This window comes from Artemia sp. Qi Xiang Cuo, chromosome 3 (genome assembly GCF_049724085.1).
Source record: "Artemia sp. Qi Xiang Cuo chromosome 3, ASM4972408v1, whole genome shotgun sequence".
NCBI classification, from domain to species: Eukaryota; Metazoa; Arthropoda; class Branchiopoda; order Anostraca; family Artemiidae; genus Artemia; species Artemia sp. Qi Xiang Cuo.
Window position 1 is genome coordinate 8,936,444 of NC_142796.1, and position 15,123 is coordinate 8,951,566.

Genomic DNA, 15,123 nt, shown 5'->3' on the forward strand with positions numbered 1-15,123 from the left:
GTATAACTTAAAAACATTGCCCTGATGGTTTTGGGGGAGTGTCCTCCTCAAAAACATATTTTCTATCTGAAAATCAACTGCGCTGAACAAAAGGGCTGTCTAATCATTTTGAGTGGAGGTGTGTGGGGGAATGATGGGCGTGGGGGGGGGTCTAGTTGCCCTCCAATCACTTTCGACCATTGAAAATAGTACTAGCCCTTTGAATTTCCAATCGAATGAGCCTCTTTAGAAGTTTCTACGACAACGCCTTCTATAAAACCCTTATATGCCCCCAGGGCATAACTTAAAACCCTTGCCCTGAGGGTTGTGGGGGAGTGTCATCCTCAAAAACATATTTTGTCTCTCTAAATCAACTATGCTCCACAAAATTCCTTTCTCAAACTTTTGAGTGGATATATTTAGGGGAAGGACTGGCGGGAGGGGGGGGACTAGGGGCTCTCCGCTCACATTTGATGATTACAAATTGCACTAGCCCTTTGACGGTCCACTCAAATGAGCCTGTTTTGAAGTGTCAACGACAAAGCCTTCTATAATTTAGGCCCAAGGGTAGAACTTAAAACCTTTGCCCTGAGTGTTGTGGGGGAGTGTCCTCCTCAAAAACACAGTTTATATCTGGAAATCAAATACGCGGAACATAATTGCTATCTCGAAATTTTTATTGGACGTGTTTGGGGGAACGATGGGCGTGGGGAGGATAGTTGCCCTCCAATCATTTTAGACTATTGAAAATGGTACTAGCCCTTTGAATTTCCAATCGAATGAGCCTGTTTTGAAGTTTCTACGACAACGCCTTCTATAAAAACCTTATGTGCCCCCAGGGCATAACTTAAAACCCTTGCTCTAAGGGTTGTGGGGGAGTGTCCTCCTCAAAAAAGTACTTTCTATCTGGAAATCAACTACACGGAAAAAACTAGCAATTTCAAATTTTTGATTCGATGTATTTGGGAGACTAAGGGGCATGGGGGGGGGGGTAGGTGTCCTCCCATAAATTTAGTCTAGTTAAAATGGTTCTTGCTCTTTCAATTTCCAATCGAATGAGACTGTTTTGAAGTTTTTACGACAATGCCTACTATAAAACTTTATATGCCCCCAGGGCCTAACTTAAAACTCTGGCCCTGAGGGATGTGGGGGAGTGTCCTCCTCAAAAATATATTTTCTATCTTTAAATCAACTACAATGACCAAAATGGCTATCTCCAATTTTGGATGGGGTGTGGTAGGGGGACGGAGGGGGGTGGGGGGGGGCTAGGTACCCTCCAATCACTTTCGACTATTAAAAAGGGTACTAGCCACTCCCATTTCCAATCGAATGAGCCCTTTTCGAAGTTTCGACGACAACTCCTTCGATACGAAGTGTGAGAAAAAACACATTGTGCCCACATCGTTTTTTACTTAGGCAGCGCCAGCGCGCTGCCTATGATACCGGTTAAGTACATTAAAGTGCTTAGTGCTATTTACGAGGATAACACTGCTGCGGTTATGGTAGGAAATGAGGTTAGCAGCTGGTTTTGTATGAAATCAGGAGTTAAGCAGGATTGTTTTCTATCCCCCTTTATATGGATTATTTTGATGGACTTTGTCTTAAGGAGCATAGGAAAGGCAATGGGAGACCACGGAGTCAAATGGGGAGAAAAAAGTCTCCTGGACTTAGATTATGCTGAGGATTTATGCATCTTAGATGAAAGTGTGAGGAAAATAAATGAACTTTTAGAGTTTTGCGAGTTCAGGGTGCTAGAATAGGTTTAAAAGCGAATGTTAAAATGACAGAGTAGCTAAGACTTGGAACAAGTGAAGATGAATAGGTGATGTTGGATAACAAAAAGATTGATCAGGTGGACAGCTTAGTTTACCTTTATAGTATTATTAGTAAAGACGGGGGGAGCAGTGAAGATGTTAAAAGTAGAATAGCCAAGGCTCAGGGTGTTTTTTCACAGTTAAAAAAAAGTTTGGAAGAATAGGAAGAAAATTCTGCAAACCAGGATTAGAATACTAGTATCTACAGTGAAGACATTGGTCAAATATGGCTCTGAAGCATGAGCGCTCCGAAAAGCAGATGAAGATTTGCTAGATGTTTTCCAGAGAAATTTCTTACGGATTGTTTTGAGTTTCCGGCTGACTGACCGTATTTCAAACAGTAAGCTGTACGACAAAATGTGGTTCATTCCCGCTTTTTAGGGCTATAATCAATGAAAGGTTGATGTGGCTAGGGCACGTTTGGCGGATGAAGGATGACAGATATCCGAAGATTGCCCTTTTCGGCCAACCGTCTTGGGCTAAACGGAAAGCAGTTCGTCCTGGTCTGGGGTGGGAGGACGTCGTAAGGAGGAATTTTGAGGGAAATTGGAACTTCCTAGGAGGGTGTAAAAAGGGAGGCTTTGAATAGATTGGGATGGAGGAGGAGCGTGCTTAGCTGTGTCAGCTTCAGGTGGCTTTGTGCTGCGATGAGTTATTAGTAGTAGTAGTAGTAGTAGTAGTAGTTTTTCAATGAGGTTTTCAAATTCATATGTTACCTTGCTCTAAGTAAGATATTTGTTGGAGCTAAGCGAATGGATCTGTCGTACTAAACTTAAAATAGTTAGCACATTTATTGAAGAAAGTTATTATATTCAATAATGAACATTTTTAGTGAAATACTATAATCTGAAAGTTGACAAAAATAGAAGACATTCTTTTCAAAAAGCCATTTTTTTCAATGCCATTTTATGTTGTTTAATTGCCTTGCTGAAAGGAAGAGTTTTAATTGAAAAGAGACAAATAGTATTATACAAAATTCAAAACATTTACATATTTCACAAAGAAAACTACTACATTCAAAAGCTATAATTAAGTCTTTGAATGGCAAGAATACATAGGCTGCAGCCTATTTGGTAATGTGACCTTACTCGGAGAAGAATGTTTTCGGATAGCCTATATTCAAAGAATGTTAATTACTAATTCTTGATTAAAGATTAAATAAAAAGGGGTTTCTGAAATAGCGTATTCTATAACCTGGGGTGTCGATTCGAAGGGGGAGGGGAGATCGTCCTCCTAGATTCTCCCAGGCTTTGAAAAACACCTTCATTGGTATTTTCACTGAAAGAAAGAAGTTGTCTCCCCCTTTAAACTTTGAAAAATATATTTTCTCAGTTTTCATTGACCCCTCTCCCCTCCCCATCCTCACATATTTTTGTGATTTCGTGCTCCTGTTTTTAAGTGAGCCTTATTTTTTTCCCTTAAATTACAAACAAATAAACTTTCAAAATGGGGATAAATCCATTTATTTAGACAGTGAAAAAAACAGGTACAAAAGTTCAGATATTTCGATCAGACTTTTTTTTAGTATTTCTACTGATGACGGTCGCTTTATGTGTGATCGAAATATCTGGACTTTTGTACCTGTTTTTTCACTGTCTTAATATATGGATTTATCCCCATTTGAAAGTTTATTTGTTCGTCATAGAACTGCCGTGTGGTCTAAGAAAACAACACCTAATTAAAGGCGTTAGATCGAAAAAAGTCCTTAGATTAGTATGTCAAGATGATATTTTAGAAAATATCTCAATTCTAAGTCAATTTTGACGTTGCATTAATTTGAAAAAATGGAAATAAAGAACAATTAATTCCAAAAAATTGCCTGTATTTTCTTTTTGAAAATTTTTGATCAGTTTCCGTTTTAAAAATAATGTCTTAATATTCTTAAAATAGTGTTTGTTCCTAGAAAGATTTAAATCTGTTTAGAAATTTGTAAAAGAAAATGGGAACGATTTTTTTTTATTCATGGAGTACCATAAATTACTTGAACTTCTGATACTTCCAAAAACTTCGTTTTACCTACTTAATTTAACTTCAATTTGAAAAGTATCGATGAGGGTTATTTCAAGGCTATTAACTTCTTATGAAGACAAGTTTGTACTTTGCAACTTTGCACTTTGCACTTTACAAGGTAAGCTTGCACTTTGCAAACTGAGACTGAAATTATTTGTGGCTGTGGTTAGTGCCAAAGAGAATGGATAACTTATAATTGTACAGCCAATCTAAATTAATTTTAGGGGTTACCTAAAAAAATTCTATAATTTTGATTTTGAAATCATTCGAACCTGAAGAAAAAGTCTCTACAAAATATAAAAAATTGGCCAATGTCGTTCGAGGTGAAATTGACGTTTTTTCGTCTTTTCTTCTAAAATAACGACTTTAAAAAAAGTTAACTTGTACTTTTAAAAAGTCGGTGATAGAAAAATATGGTACATAGATTACGAATCTGAACTCAGTTCAGTGTTTTGACCATCCCTGTGCCGTTCGACCCCCCCCCCCCACCCACACAAACACACGCGAGATGTATTAATATACATATGGTATTAGACGAAGTCGGATCCACGCAGAGAAAATTTACACTTCATATGCCGAGATGCTAGGAAATAGTCGTGTCCTAATATCTTCCATTCCCCCCCCCCTCACGCGCACCCAATCAAATAAATGGGTTTGCGCACATATAAAATTTGTCATGCATCTGCAATGGTCTTCAACGCTCTTGGTGGGAAACTATTAAATAGATGCGGTGATGCGCAAAAAAAGCTGACCTACGATTACTGACCAATTTTGGCTTTTAGTTAACTTTTTAGTTACATTCAAGATTCAAGGTAGTTTTTGCCAAGCTGAAGTCGGAGCACAGCTAAATAATGAAAGGACATGATAAGTAGGTTTACTATGAGCCATCAAAAGTAAGGATACATTTTATTGTCAATAAGTGCTGGTTCTCTATTAGAATGATTGAGATGTACGGGGGATAACCGCAACTTTATAATTATACGTACGGTATGACAAAAATGTCTTGTGAAGCTGTTAAAAGCATCTTGATGGATTGGTGTTATCCATACTATAAAGTGATCATCTTCTAATGCACACGAAACCCGGTTTTATATGGAGGAGGTCGCGGTTGAACCGGACATGGGTTGAGCCGGACACTCTCAATTACTTAGACGCCATTTGGGGAAAAATTCTACAAAAATTAGTAAGATTGTTTAGTCGTCATGTATTAAGGAAGAATTCCTAGTTTGGTTAATAAGTCCTTTCAAAAGTTAAACTGGAAAAACAGTTTTAGATAGGTCAATCTTTTCTGGCACCTCGAAAATTTGTGTTTGGAAACTTCATTTGCAAACAATTTCCGAGGGGCTCCCTTACGTCGCAGCAGCTGGTCACAGTCACAACACAAAGTCAGCGAAGCTGTACCTACAGCAGATGAACAGACTTGAAAATACAAGTTCAGAACATTTCCAGTCTTTCGAAAAAGACTTACAAGTTGTGAGAAGATCGGACAGATTTTGGGCCGGTTTATCTAAAGATTTAGTCATAGAACAGGAACTGAGGAGAAGTTTGACAACGATAACCGGATTGACTAGAAGTAGAGGAATGATGTTCAGTGTGTAATGGGGCGTCCAGCCTGTGCTCAGGTTAATCTTCTGATGCAAGAACTCACGGATGTTTCGAATCACACAAGCGACAAACACAAAGAGTCAAAGACACACAAATAGTTATTGACTTTGTCGAGCAGTCGTCTCCTTTCGAGGGTGATCTGCTATTGCTTTGCTACTGGTATGACTGCTGCAGAAAACGTGAATACCGACAAAGCAGTGGAAGTCACGAAGAAGATTCTTAACGGAACGGTAGGGAAATCTCTGAAGGAGCATTCGTTCAAACGGAAGGATTTGGCAGTCTTTATGACGGCCAAGCAAAACAAGGGGGAGAAACCACCGTCTAGACACTTCATTGCTGTTTAAATTTCTTCTCTAGCTCCATCCAAAAGACTGACTATGGATAAAGAATATTCATTTAAATATGAACTTTGTCCCTGTCCTGCGTCCCTTTCTGATGACTCTGGGATGTTCCGAAAGCCAAATAAACCAGAGCTAGCAAAAGCTATCGGATGACTTTCAGAAATTGATGCTATCAGGAAAAACATAGTCTGAATTGTACCTACGTCTTAGACGGGGGCGCTTTGCTTCACAGAGTTCCGTGGGCGAAGAAAGAAACATATTCGGATAACTTAGACCGATATTGGAACTACGTTTTGGCAAAATATCCAGACGCCATTATTGTCTTTGATGGCTACGACATCGCTGCTTCGACAAAAGATATAACTCATCTTAAGCGAAACCGTGTCACTGGACGGGAAGTACTGTATAGCCCAGAAATGAGACTGGCCACCAAAAAAGAGGAATTTCTTTCGTGCAAAAAGAATAAAGCCCGTTTCGTCAATGTACTTTCCAATTATTTAAGAGGCAAAGTTCTGTGAACCATCCAAGCTAAAGCTGATGCTGACTTGCTCATTGTGCTTACAGCAGTTGAGTGTACAAAGGCTTGGGACACTGTAGTTATTGGTGACGATACCAAATTGTTGGTGTTGTTACTTTATCATTGTATTCCTGAGCACCACAAGGTCTATCTGCACAGTGAACCTTAGCCAACCGCTTCAGGTGCAACTTGGGACATTGATGCCATTGTTAAGAAGATTGGGACTAAAACCTTGTAACTGCTTTCTTTTGCTCACGCAATTCATGGCTATGACACAACTTCCCGTCTCCATGAACTTGGCAAAGGAATTCCGCTTAAACAACTGAGAGACAACAAACAGTTTAGGAAAAAGGCTTTAACGTTTTCTAGAATTGAGGCTTCGAAAGAAGAGGTTAAAGTAGTGGGAGAGGCTGCATTTTCTATACTGGATGGGGGAAATTCTACTGACAATCTTGACAGTTACCGATACCGAGTCTTTCAGCAGTAAGTAGTAACGAAATAACTTTCTTCCATCCCCAAGATCTATTTCCTACTTCAGCAGCAGTAAAATATCACTGTTTTCGAACCTATCTTTAAGTACAAAATTGAATTGGGCTTCAACGGCTTGCTGTACTCTATCCTCACGGATGTTCCAGTGGCACCAAAGAAAATTCTCACCGTTGTTAAGTGTGGTTGTAAGGGATCCTGTGATAGTGACGCGTGCATCTGTCATCGAAATGGCGTCGAATGCGACATTGCCTGCAAATCGTGCTAAGGGACTAGTTGCTCTAATGCTCAGGTCCAAATCGAAGATAAAGAAGACATGTGATTGATTAAATAAGTGTAACGAATCTCCAATCTTTTTGCAATTCAAATTATCTGTAATTTTTTGTTCAAATTAAATCAATGATTTAGCTAGTTGTGAGAAGTTGCTTATTGGATTCTAAGAATTCAAGGTGGTCTCTTTTAGGGTGGAGGGTGGGGTAAATTGGCATTGACATGACTTCTTTTTGATTAGCAGTCCAATTTATTCGTGTATGAATTCAACTTTGCGTAAAGTTGCTCTCAGACCAAATTCGACGCTCATTTACAGGTACGAGGGAGGGGAACTGAACATAAGCTTTCAAAACAAAAACAAAGTGCATATTCGTGATCTACCTACCAGATTTACCTGTTGTCGACTTTTTATACGTGCAAATTAAGTTGTTTTAAAAAGTCGTCATTTAAGAAGAAAATACGAAAAACGGTCAATTTTACCTCGTCCGGTTTTGGCCGATTTTTTCTATATTGCTGAGCAATTTTTTCCTGTTCGAATGGTACCAAAATCAAAATTATTGCAATTTGTTTGAGGTTAAACCTTAGATTGACTGTACTATAAGAGTTATGTACTAGTTAGTACAAACTGGTGCTAGTGTTGACATAAAAAAAACACCTATGCTATCTACCCTTGAGTGTTGTTTTACATTTTTTAGTTTATTAATTAGACAAAATGAGTGGTGTAATAAATGTATTACCTCAGTTTCTGGAAAAAAAACCATCCCAAGAGCCTAATGCCAGATGGTGTTGGTGTTTTTTTTTCAATAGTAGTGCCAGTTTCTACTCTTTTAGGATAACTATACTCTTTAGTTACCGCCATTGAATCGTTTGTAACCTTAATAATTATCGTCGAATGTGAATTTCTTATTTGCAGGCAGATCAAAAAGAAGTATTTGATCAGACTGCCAAAAGCCTCGTCTTTGAGTTGCTGAAGGGCCGAAATGGTTTACTTTTTGCATATGGCAACACTGGAAGTGGAAAAACACACGCAATGACTGGTCATAATAGAGATGGTGGACTCTTGCCTCGATCTGTTGATGTTCTTTTTAATTCAATATCGCTGTATTTAGTAAGTTATTTTTGTGTCTTATTAGTTAGAAAAAAAACAAGAAAAATCATATGTAAAAAAGAAAAAGCCTGTAGTTTTTCTATGACGAACTTGCTACTGATCTTTTTTGACAAACTTATAATCATTACCTTTTCTTGCCCTTTAAAAGTCAGTCACTAAATAGTTGTTAAGATAAGATTTATTTCGAAAATTGATGTCTTTAATGTGTGTATAATTGTGTCTACATGACTTCACAGTCTCTACCGGCGGTGCTGATCTGTGTTTCTTGGCCCTTCAACCAGGAAGTGCAATGGGGGTTTGGGCCAGCAATCCTGTGCCTTTGTACACTATTCCTGTTTACCTTCCCCATATATCTTCAAGTGCCTATTAAGAGCTATGTTAAATCTGGCTGAGCTTACGGGAGTCACGCCACTGACATCCGTTCAGTACCAAATAACCAGCGACACCAAGACTTGAGTGCTGGCCCTATTTTTACTGATCTTATTGCGAAACTAAAAACAATACAACATCGAAACCTTATTGCCTTTATGGCAATAAGGAAATCATTTTATATGGAGGCAAAATCTACAAATAGAAAAATTCTTTTAGTATCTAGAAAGAATTATATAATCGTTGCAGTATATAAACCTATCATCCAATTTGCTCTGCAAATGGGAAATTACCCCAAATAACCAGCGACACCAAGACTTGAATCCCTGTCCTCATGCACAAATGAGTCAAAGGTTTGACTCGTTTGTGCAACGAGGTGGTTTCTAACAACTCAGTCTGGACTTTTTCATAGTTGAATTGTTCTCGGTTAAGTCAGCTCGGTTAAGTCTCGGTTGAGCCAGATGAGGACTAGGCCTAATTTAGTGCAGAAGAACATGAAAGTGATGAGTAATATTGAACGTAAGCAATGATTTGTTTTGAAGGGAAGCCAGATGGATCTTTTGAATAAATCTTGTATTTAGTTTGACATGTTTATTCCTGAAAAAAGAGACGCAATATTTTTTGTTATTTTTGGGATAATTAAGTTAATTTATGATGTAAATGTATGTTTTATTTAGATTCAGGATAAAATTATGATTCTAAAGATATGTCTATTTCTTAGCTATCTCATCATTATGTTAATCAGAAAATTAACAATTAATTTTGATAGTAGCCTAAGCTACCGTTCAGTACCAGACTTGAACCAACGACACCAAGACTTGAACCTCCGTCCTCAGGATTTCAAGATATCCGTCCTCAGGATTTCAGACAATCCGGATTTCATCAGACAATCAGGATTTCAGACAAAGAGGACCTCCGTCCTTAGGATTTCAGACGATCAGGATTTCAAGTCTGGCATGCTAACAACTCGGCTAAGCTTTTTATGTCTATCATTAGTCCCGCCAAAAAAAAAACAGAAAACTTTTCTTCCTGCAAGGAAATAACACAGGAAAAAATACAAAAAACGACAAAACCTAAAAAACTTGCCAGTAAACAAAAAAGAAAGTAAAATAATTAGACAACATAAAATGATTTAAACAAAAATTCACATAGAACTGTCTAAGGTTTACATTAACCCACAACACCGACTAAAGAACCATTGTTGAATAGATTAGGCCAAGACATCATGTGATAAAGTTAGTAAAAAAAAGAATATAATTTTTAAAAAATTTTATAAACTATTAAAATTTATTGAAAGATCAAGAAAGTGTCCTGGTGCCGCTAGTTATTTGATTTAGAACGGGGGGTCTATGGCGTGACTCTGTCAACTCAGCCAGAGTCGATTCAGCTGTGAATGGGTTTGGGGAGAAATGTGGCCCCCAAACCCGTATTGCACTTGCTGGCTGAAGGGCCATAACACGGAGATCAGCATCGCCGACAGGGATTATAAAATCCAATGCAGTATTCTTTACCTTATCTTATTAAAGAATTCAATAAAAATTAAAAAGGGAGGAAAACGAAAGGACTGACACAATTAGTAAAAAGAAAGAAACTATCCGGTTGTTTTATACCCCCAGAAAATAGGGATACAGACTCTACAGACTTCAATTAATTAATTCTGAAAATTGACATTTCGTAGATTTTTTTTTTGCATTGCGTTATACCTAAAAAGGTAAAATATAATATGCTGATTATTAATTATTCATTTTGATTCGTTTTAAGACTCATTTATTCATCTACAGTAGCACCTGATAATGTTTATGTTTGTTGTGACTAGTTATTTTAATTTCTTTTCGTTTTGGGTTTCATTTATTCATTGACCTCAATTTCTCTTTGTTTTAAGCTTGAATGACCTTAGTTCTATTTGTCTTAGATTTTGATGTGGCTCTTTGCTTTCTTTTGAGTAATTTTTTTGTATGAAACGTTTTTGATTAGTTTCTATTCATTTTATTGACATAGTCTTATTAGTTTATTTTAGGAATATTGGTAAAGTTTTTCCAGTTAGGAATGTTTCAAGTTTTATATAAAATTACTAAGTTTTAAGGAATATATCAAGTTTTTTCAGTTACTCTTCTTAAGAATCAAAATACAGGATTTACCTAGAATTTTGGCCCAGCGTACGATCCCTAAGAGCTTCTATCTGATCGTACAATAACCAGACATGACCACCGTTTATACTAAAAATTATTTGCAGTAAAACTATGGTCAATTTACATAATTAAGGGGAATCGCCCCAAGGGTTGTGACGGTAATGCTGATCCTAGATGTATACTTACTAGACGTTTTGGAACAAAATGGGTATATCAAATTTTGATCTAATACCATTGGAGCGACGGGGGCTGATAGCAGAAAAGAGCAGGGGAGGGAGACTGGTTGCCCTCCAATTCATTTCAGTCCCATATTTGGCGGTATAATTTCCAGTTTCTAATCTAATAAGCCTCCTAAATTTTCATAGGCACCACTTTCATATGAGGTGAAAAAAGATTGTTGGCCGTTTTTTAAACCCATTTTTCTGGGGGGGGGGGGGCAGACAGTGGATTGGTGCCCTGGGGTATTTTTGGCCTCTTTCTAGGCCTTTTACCGCTTCCCCCTCCCGAAACTAAATATTTTATCCTTTGACCCTGGATAGCATCCCTGAAAGTTTTTAGCCAATTCCACACCCAACATTAACAAGCCCTTTTTTTTCGTAATAAAATCTATCTGTAGAAGATGGTCAGTTTTAACTATTTAAGGTCCTTGTACCTTATGCTGTCAGGGTCATGCGAATCCCAAAGACGTATAAATTATAGCCCAATAGGAAAAAAAGCCAGGGAGGGAGCTGGTTGGCCATCAGTCACTGTTGATCTTTAAGAAGGGGATACAAACTTTTATAACCTCCTCCTCCCTCTGGAGTCTCTACAGCTACTCCTTAAATATGAAGTGACCAGGGGAAAAACTAATACCTTAAAGGCATATGGTTCTTGCTTAGGCAGCCCTAGAGCGCTGTCTGAAATAGCCTTTATTTACGAATGATGAAAGGTGAATTTTAAAATAACAAAAACTTGAGCAGCACCTGTAACACAGCACATCTGGTAACATATGATAGGGTAACTTAAGATAAATACTTAGAAAATATCAGCTTGGCTTAAGCATTATATTGTATACCAAATACTTATTTGCTTTCCTTTATTTTACTAAAACCGCTTCCCTGCAATTCTCTCTCTTTTTCTCTATCATGCTTTATTTTTTTATCATTAAATACAAGTCTAATTTATCCTCGACTTTTTTTTTTAGTTTATAAAATTATAGAATTTATAAAATTATTTAACTTGTATAATAAATTATATAAATTCCATTTTATAAAATAAGTTATTATACAAAACAAAATAATTAATTTTTTACAAGTTTATTATATGAAATTATAAAATTAATATAAAATTGTTGAATTTATGAAATACTCTTTTTAACTTATAGGCCACACCGAGTACATTCAGGTCTGACAAAATGAACAGCTTTGATGTGTTATCGCCTGTTGATGCTCTGGCTGAAACTTCCAAAGACCAAGTGGAAAAAGCTCAGTTTCCACCAAGAACTCCAAGCAGAAAGTAAGTAACTAAAAATTAATGCCCCCAACAACTGACTGCCTTTAGAGCCCTTCCAAATTGAATATTCTTCAAGGAAAATCAGTTTTTATTGTTATTATTGTTCTACTATTGTAATTTAAATAATAACTATTGAACTTTCAACTCTTGCCTCTCGCAAATGCTGATTTCACTTGCGTGCTTTGTGTTTAGGCTTTCTAATAAAATAAATGTTTTCGACTGCAACTTGTTTACTCTATTATGGAAACAATCGAATAATTGTATGTATTATAAAAGTTTTACTAAATTAAATGGTATAATTTTTAGTAAATAATTCAAATATATCTTCTTTTATATTAGTATATGTGGTTTATCTGCTTTATCTAGATGGTTAAGATGGCTTGGTCATGTTTAATTGTCAAAATTTGATGAATAAATTGCCAAATGTTGTGTTTTTTTAGTTATATGGGGCCAGAGCCGTTCCTAGGGTTGATGGCGCCCGGGGCCAAATTAATTAAAGTGCCCCCCCCCCTCGACTCAAGTATAATAAAAAAAGCCGAATCAAAGTGAGAAAATTGATCAAAGTTTGCAACCCCCTGCTGAAGCGCCCCCTAGCTGTGGCACCCGAGGCAGTCAAACCGCTTGCCCCCTCTCTTTGAATGGTCCTGTCTGGGCCCAAACAATTTAATGAATAAATTGACCAAATTGGTGTTTCTTAGGTATCTGGAGCCAGAGCCGCTCTTAGGGTTGATGGCGCCCGGGGCCAAATTAATTAAAGTACCCCCCCCCCCTCTCAACTCAAGTATAATTAAAAAAAGTTGCCTGGGCCAAGCAGAAAAGCAGGCTGTCCCGATTTCTAGGGTCACCAAGAACGATTAGAAGGAATTGGAACTTTATGGAAGGGGTAACCCTTGAATAGATTAGTCTGGAGGAGAAGAATACGCAGATCTGTTTGCCTCAGGTGGCTTAGTGCTGCAATGTGTTATTAGTTGTAGAATTAATAATATTTTGTAGAAATGGATAAAATAATCTATGAAATAATAAAGATACAATAGAAAATAATAGAATAAAATAAATATTATGACTGAAAGAAAAGGTTCTGCTGTAAAACTAATTCATTAGAGATGGTGCTTGATCCATGCAGGAAAGATGATGGGCTGCCAATTATTAGTAATTTTCTATTACAGATATACTGTCAAAAATCAATACCATTTTCTCAGAAGCGGGAGAAGTAAAAATAATCTTTGAATTTTTTGCAAGGTGAAAAATTTACCATGCAACTGCTGTTTGTCTTCAGCACTTCAACATCAATTAGAGTATTTATAATTCCTTGATATAGAAGGCTAAATCCCTTTACTAATCCGACGAATTTCTGAATGTGGAAATAGATGGAAGTGACCAATTTTGTTCTTTTAACCTTTGTCTCCGTCTTCTTGTATTCCTCATGGTTTGAGGAAATATGGCTCAAATTGATGATTATGGTTTATGGGTTTGAGGATTTCAGGGTCATCTTAAGGTTCAAAAAGTATTTACCTCTTTATTAATCTAATGTTGGGATAAACAACGCTTCTCCAATAATGTCATTTCTTAATTCCGATTTGAAATTACATTTTAGTCCAACCTGTGGCCGTTGGTCCTAGAACCATTCTTTGAGGTTGAGATAATTAGACCTGTCAATAGGCTAAAAGGTCCAACCTCTTCCGGTCCTGAATGTATTAAATAAAAAAAACAAGTTTTTTTAACTGAAAGTAAGGAACGACGTTAAAACGTAAAACGAACAGAAATTATTACGTTTATGAAGGGGGCTGTCCCTCCTCAACGCCTCGCTCTTTACGCTAAAGTTTTATTATTGTTTAAAAGAAAACTAGAGTTGAGAGAAAGTCAAACTTTAGCGTAAAGAGCGTGGCGTTGAGGAGGGGACAGTCCCCTTCATAAACGGAATAATTTCTGTTCGTTTTAAGTTTCATCGTCGTTCCTTACTTTCAGTTAAAAAAACTTGTTTTTTTTTTAAATTTAATTTTTGAACGTGTTTGAATTAATGCAGGTTTTGATTTTGGCTCACCGTACATGAATAATTAAAACAAAATTTGCATATTAATTTTACTTTTGTTTGGTTAAAAGGCTTTCTCGAAACTTGTTTAATTTTATTTACGAACGTTTTCTTTAGTAATAAATATACGCAACTTACGAATTAACTTACGTAACGAACTTCTATATTCATAGATTTTTAATACGTATATTAGGGGGTTCGCCCCCTAGTCAATACCTTGCTCTTTAAGCTAAATTTCTAATTTTTTTCCAATTATTTAATAATGACCCCTTAATAACAAACATTACAAATCAGTTGAAAAACTTTTTGTTGTTTTTTTTTTTTTTTGCTTAATTTCTAATCTTTTTCTTTAATAATGCTGGGAAATCCGGCGCCCCCTTCATAGCAATGTCCCTTCCCCCATGAAAACTTCCTTCATGGTATGGAAAGATCCTCCCATATAACCCCCAAACCCCCCCCCCCTACCTACCAGAAAAAATCCCCCCTGAAAACGTCTGTATACTTCCCAATAACCAATACTATATGTTAACAAGGGGTAAAGCTCATAACTTTCAGCCCGTCCCCCGGGAACGTGGAGGGATTAAGTCATCCTAAAAGACATTGTTATCATATTTTCGACCATGCTGAACAAAATGGCTATCTCAAAATTTTGATCGGGCGACTTTGGGGAAAAAATGAGCGTGGGAGGGGGTCTAGTGACCCTCAATTTTTTGGCCAATTACAAACGTCACTAGAATTTTAAATTTCCGTTCAAATGAGCCCTCTCCCAATATTATAGGACCACTGGGTCAATACGATCACCCCTGTGAAAAAAAAAAAAAATAAACACGCATCCATGATGTCTCTTCCGGCAAAAAATGCAAAATTCCAAAATTTTGTAGATATGTGCTTGAAACCTCTATAGCAGGGTACTCTTGTACGCTTAATATGATGGTGGTATTTTCATTTTGGCTCTAAAACTTTTAGGGGGCCTTT

At 37.0% G+C, this 15,123-nt stretch overlaps 1 protein-coding gene across 1 annotated transcript in view; it reads left to right on the top strand.

Moving 5' to 3' along the window:
* The first annotated feature begins 3,842 nt into the window (after window positions 1-3,842).
* The window catches only part of LOC148953728 (kinesin-like protein KIF23), a 46,875-nt gene continuing 35,594 nt past the window's right edge, over window positions 3,843-15,123 (top strand). The window contains exons 1-4 of the mRNA XM_089085870.1: window positions 3,843-3,921; window positions 5,960-6,231; window positions 7,936-8,130; window positions 11,992-12,122. Of these exons, the coding sequence (XP_088941996.1) occupies window positions 3,843-3,921; window positions 5,960-6,231; window positions 7,936-8,130; window positions 11,992-12,122 (677 nt within the window). The remainder of the gene's footprint in view (window positions 3,922-5,959; window positions 6,232-7,935; window positions 8,131-11,991; window positions 12,123-15,123) is intronic.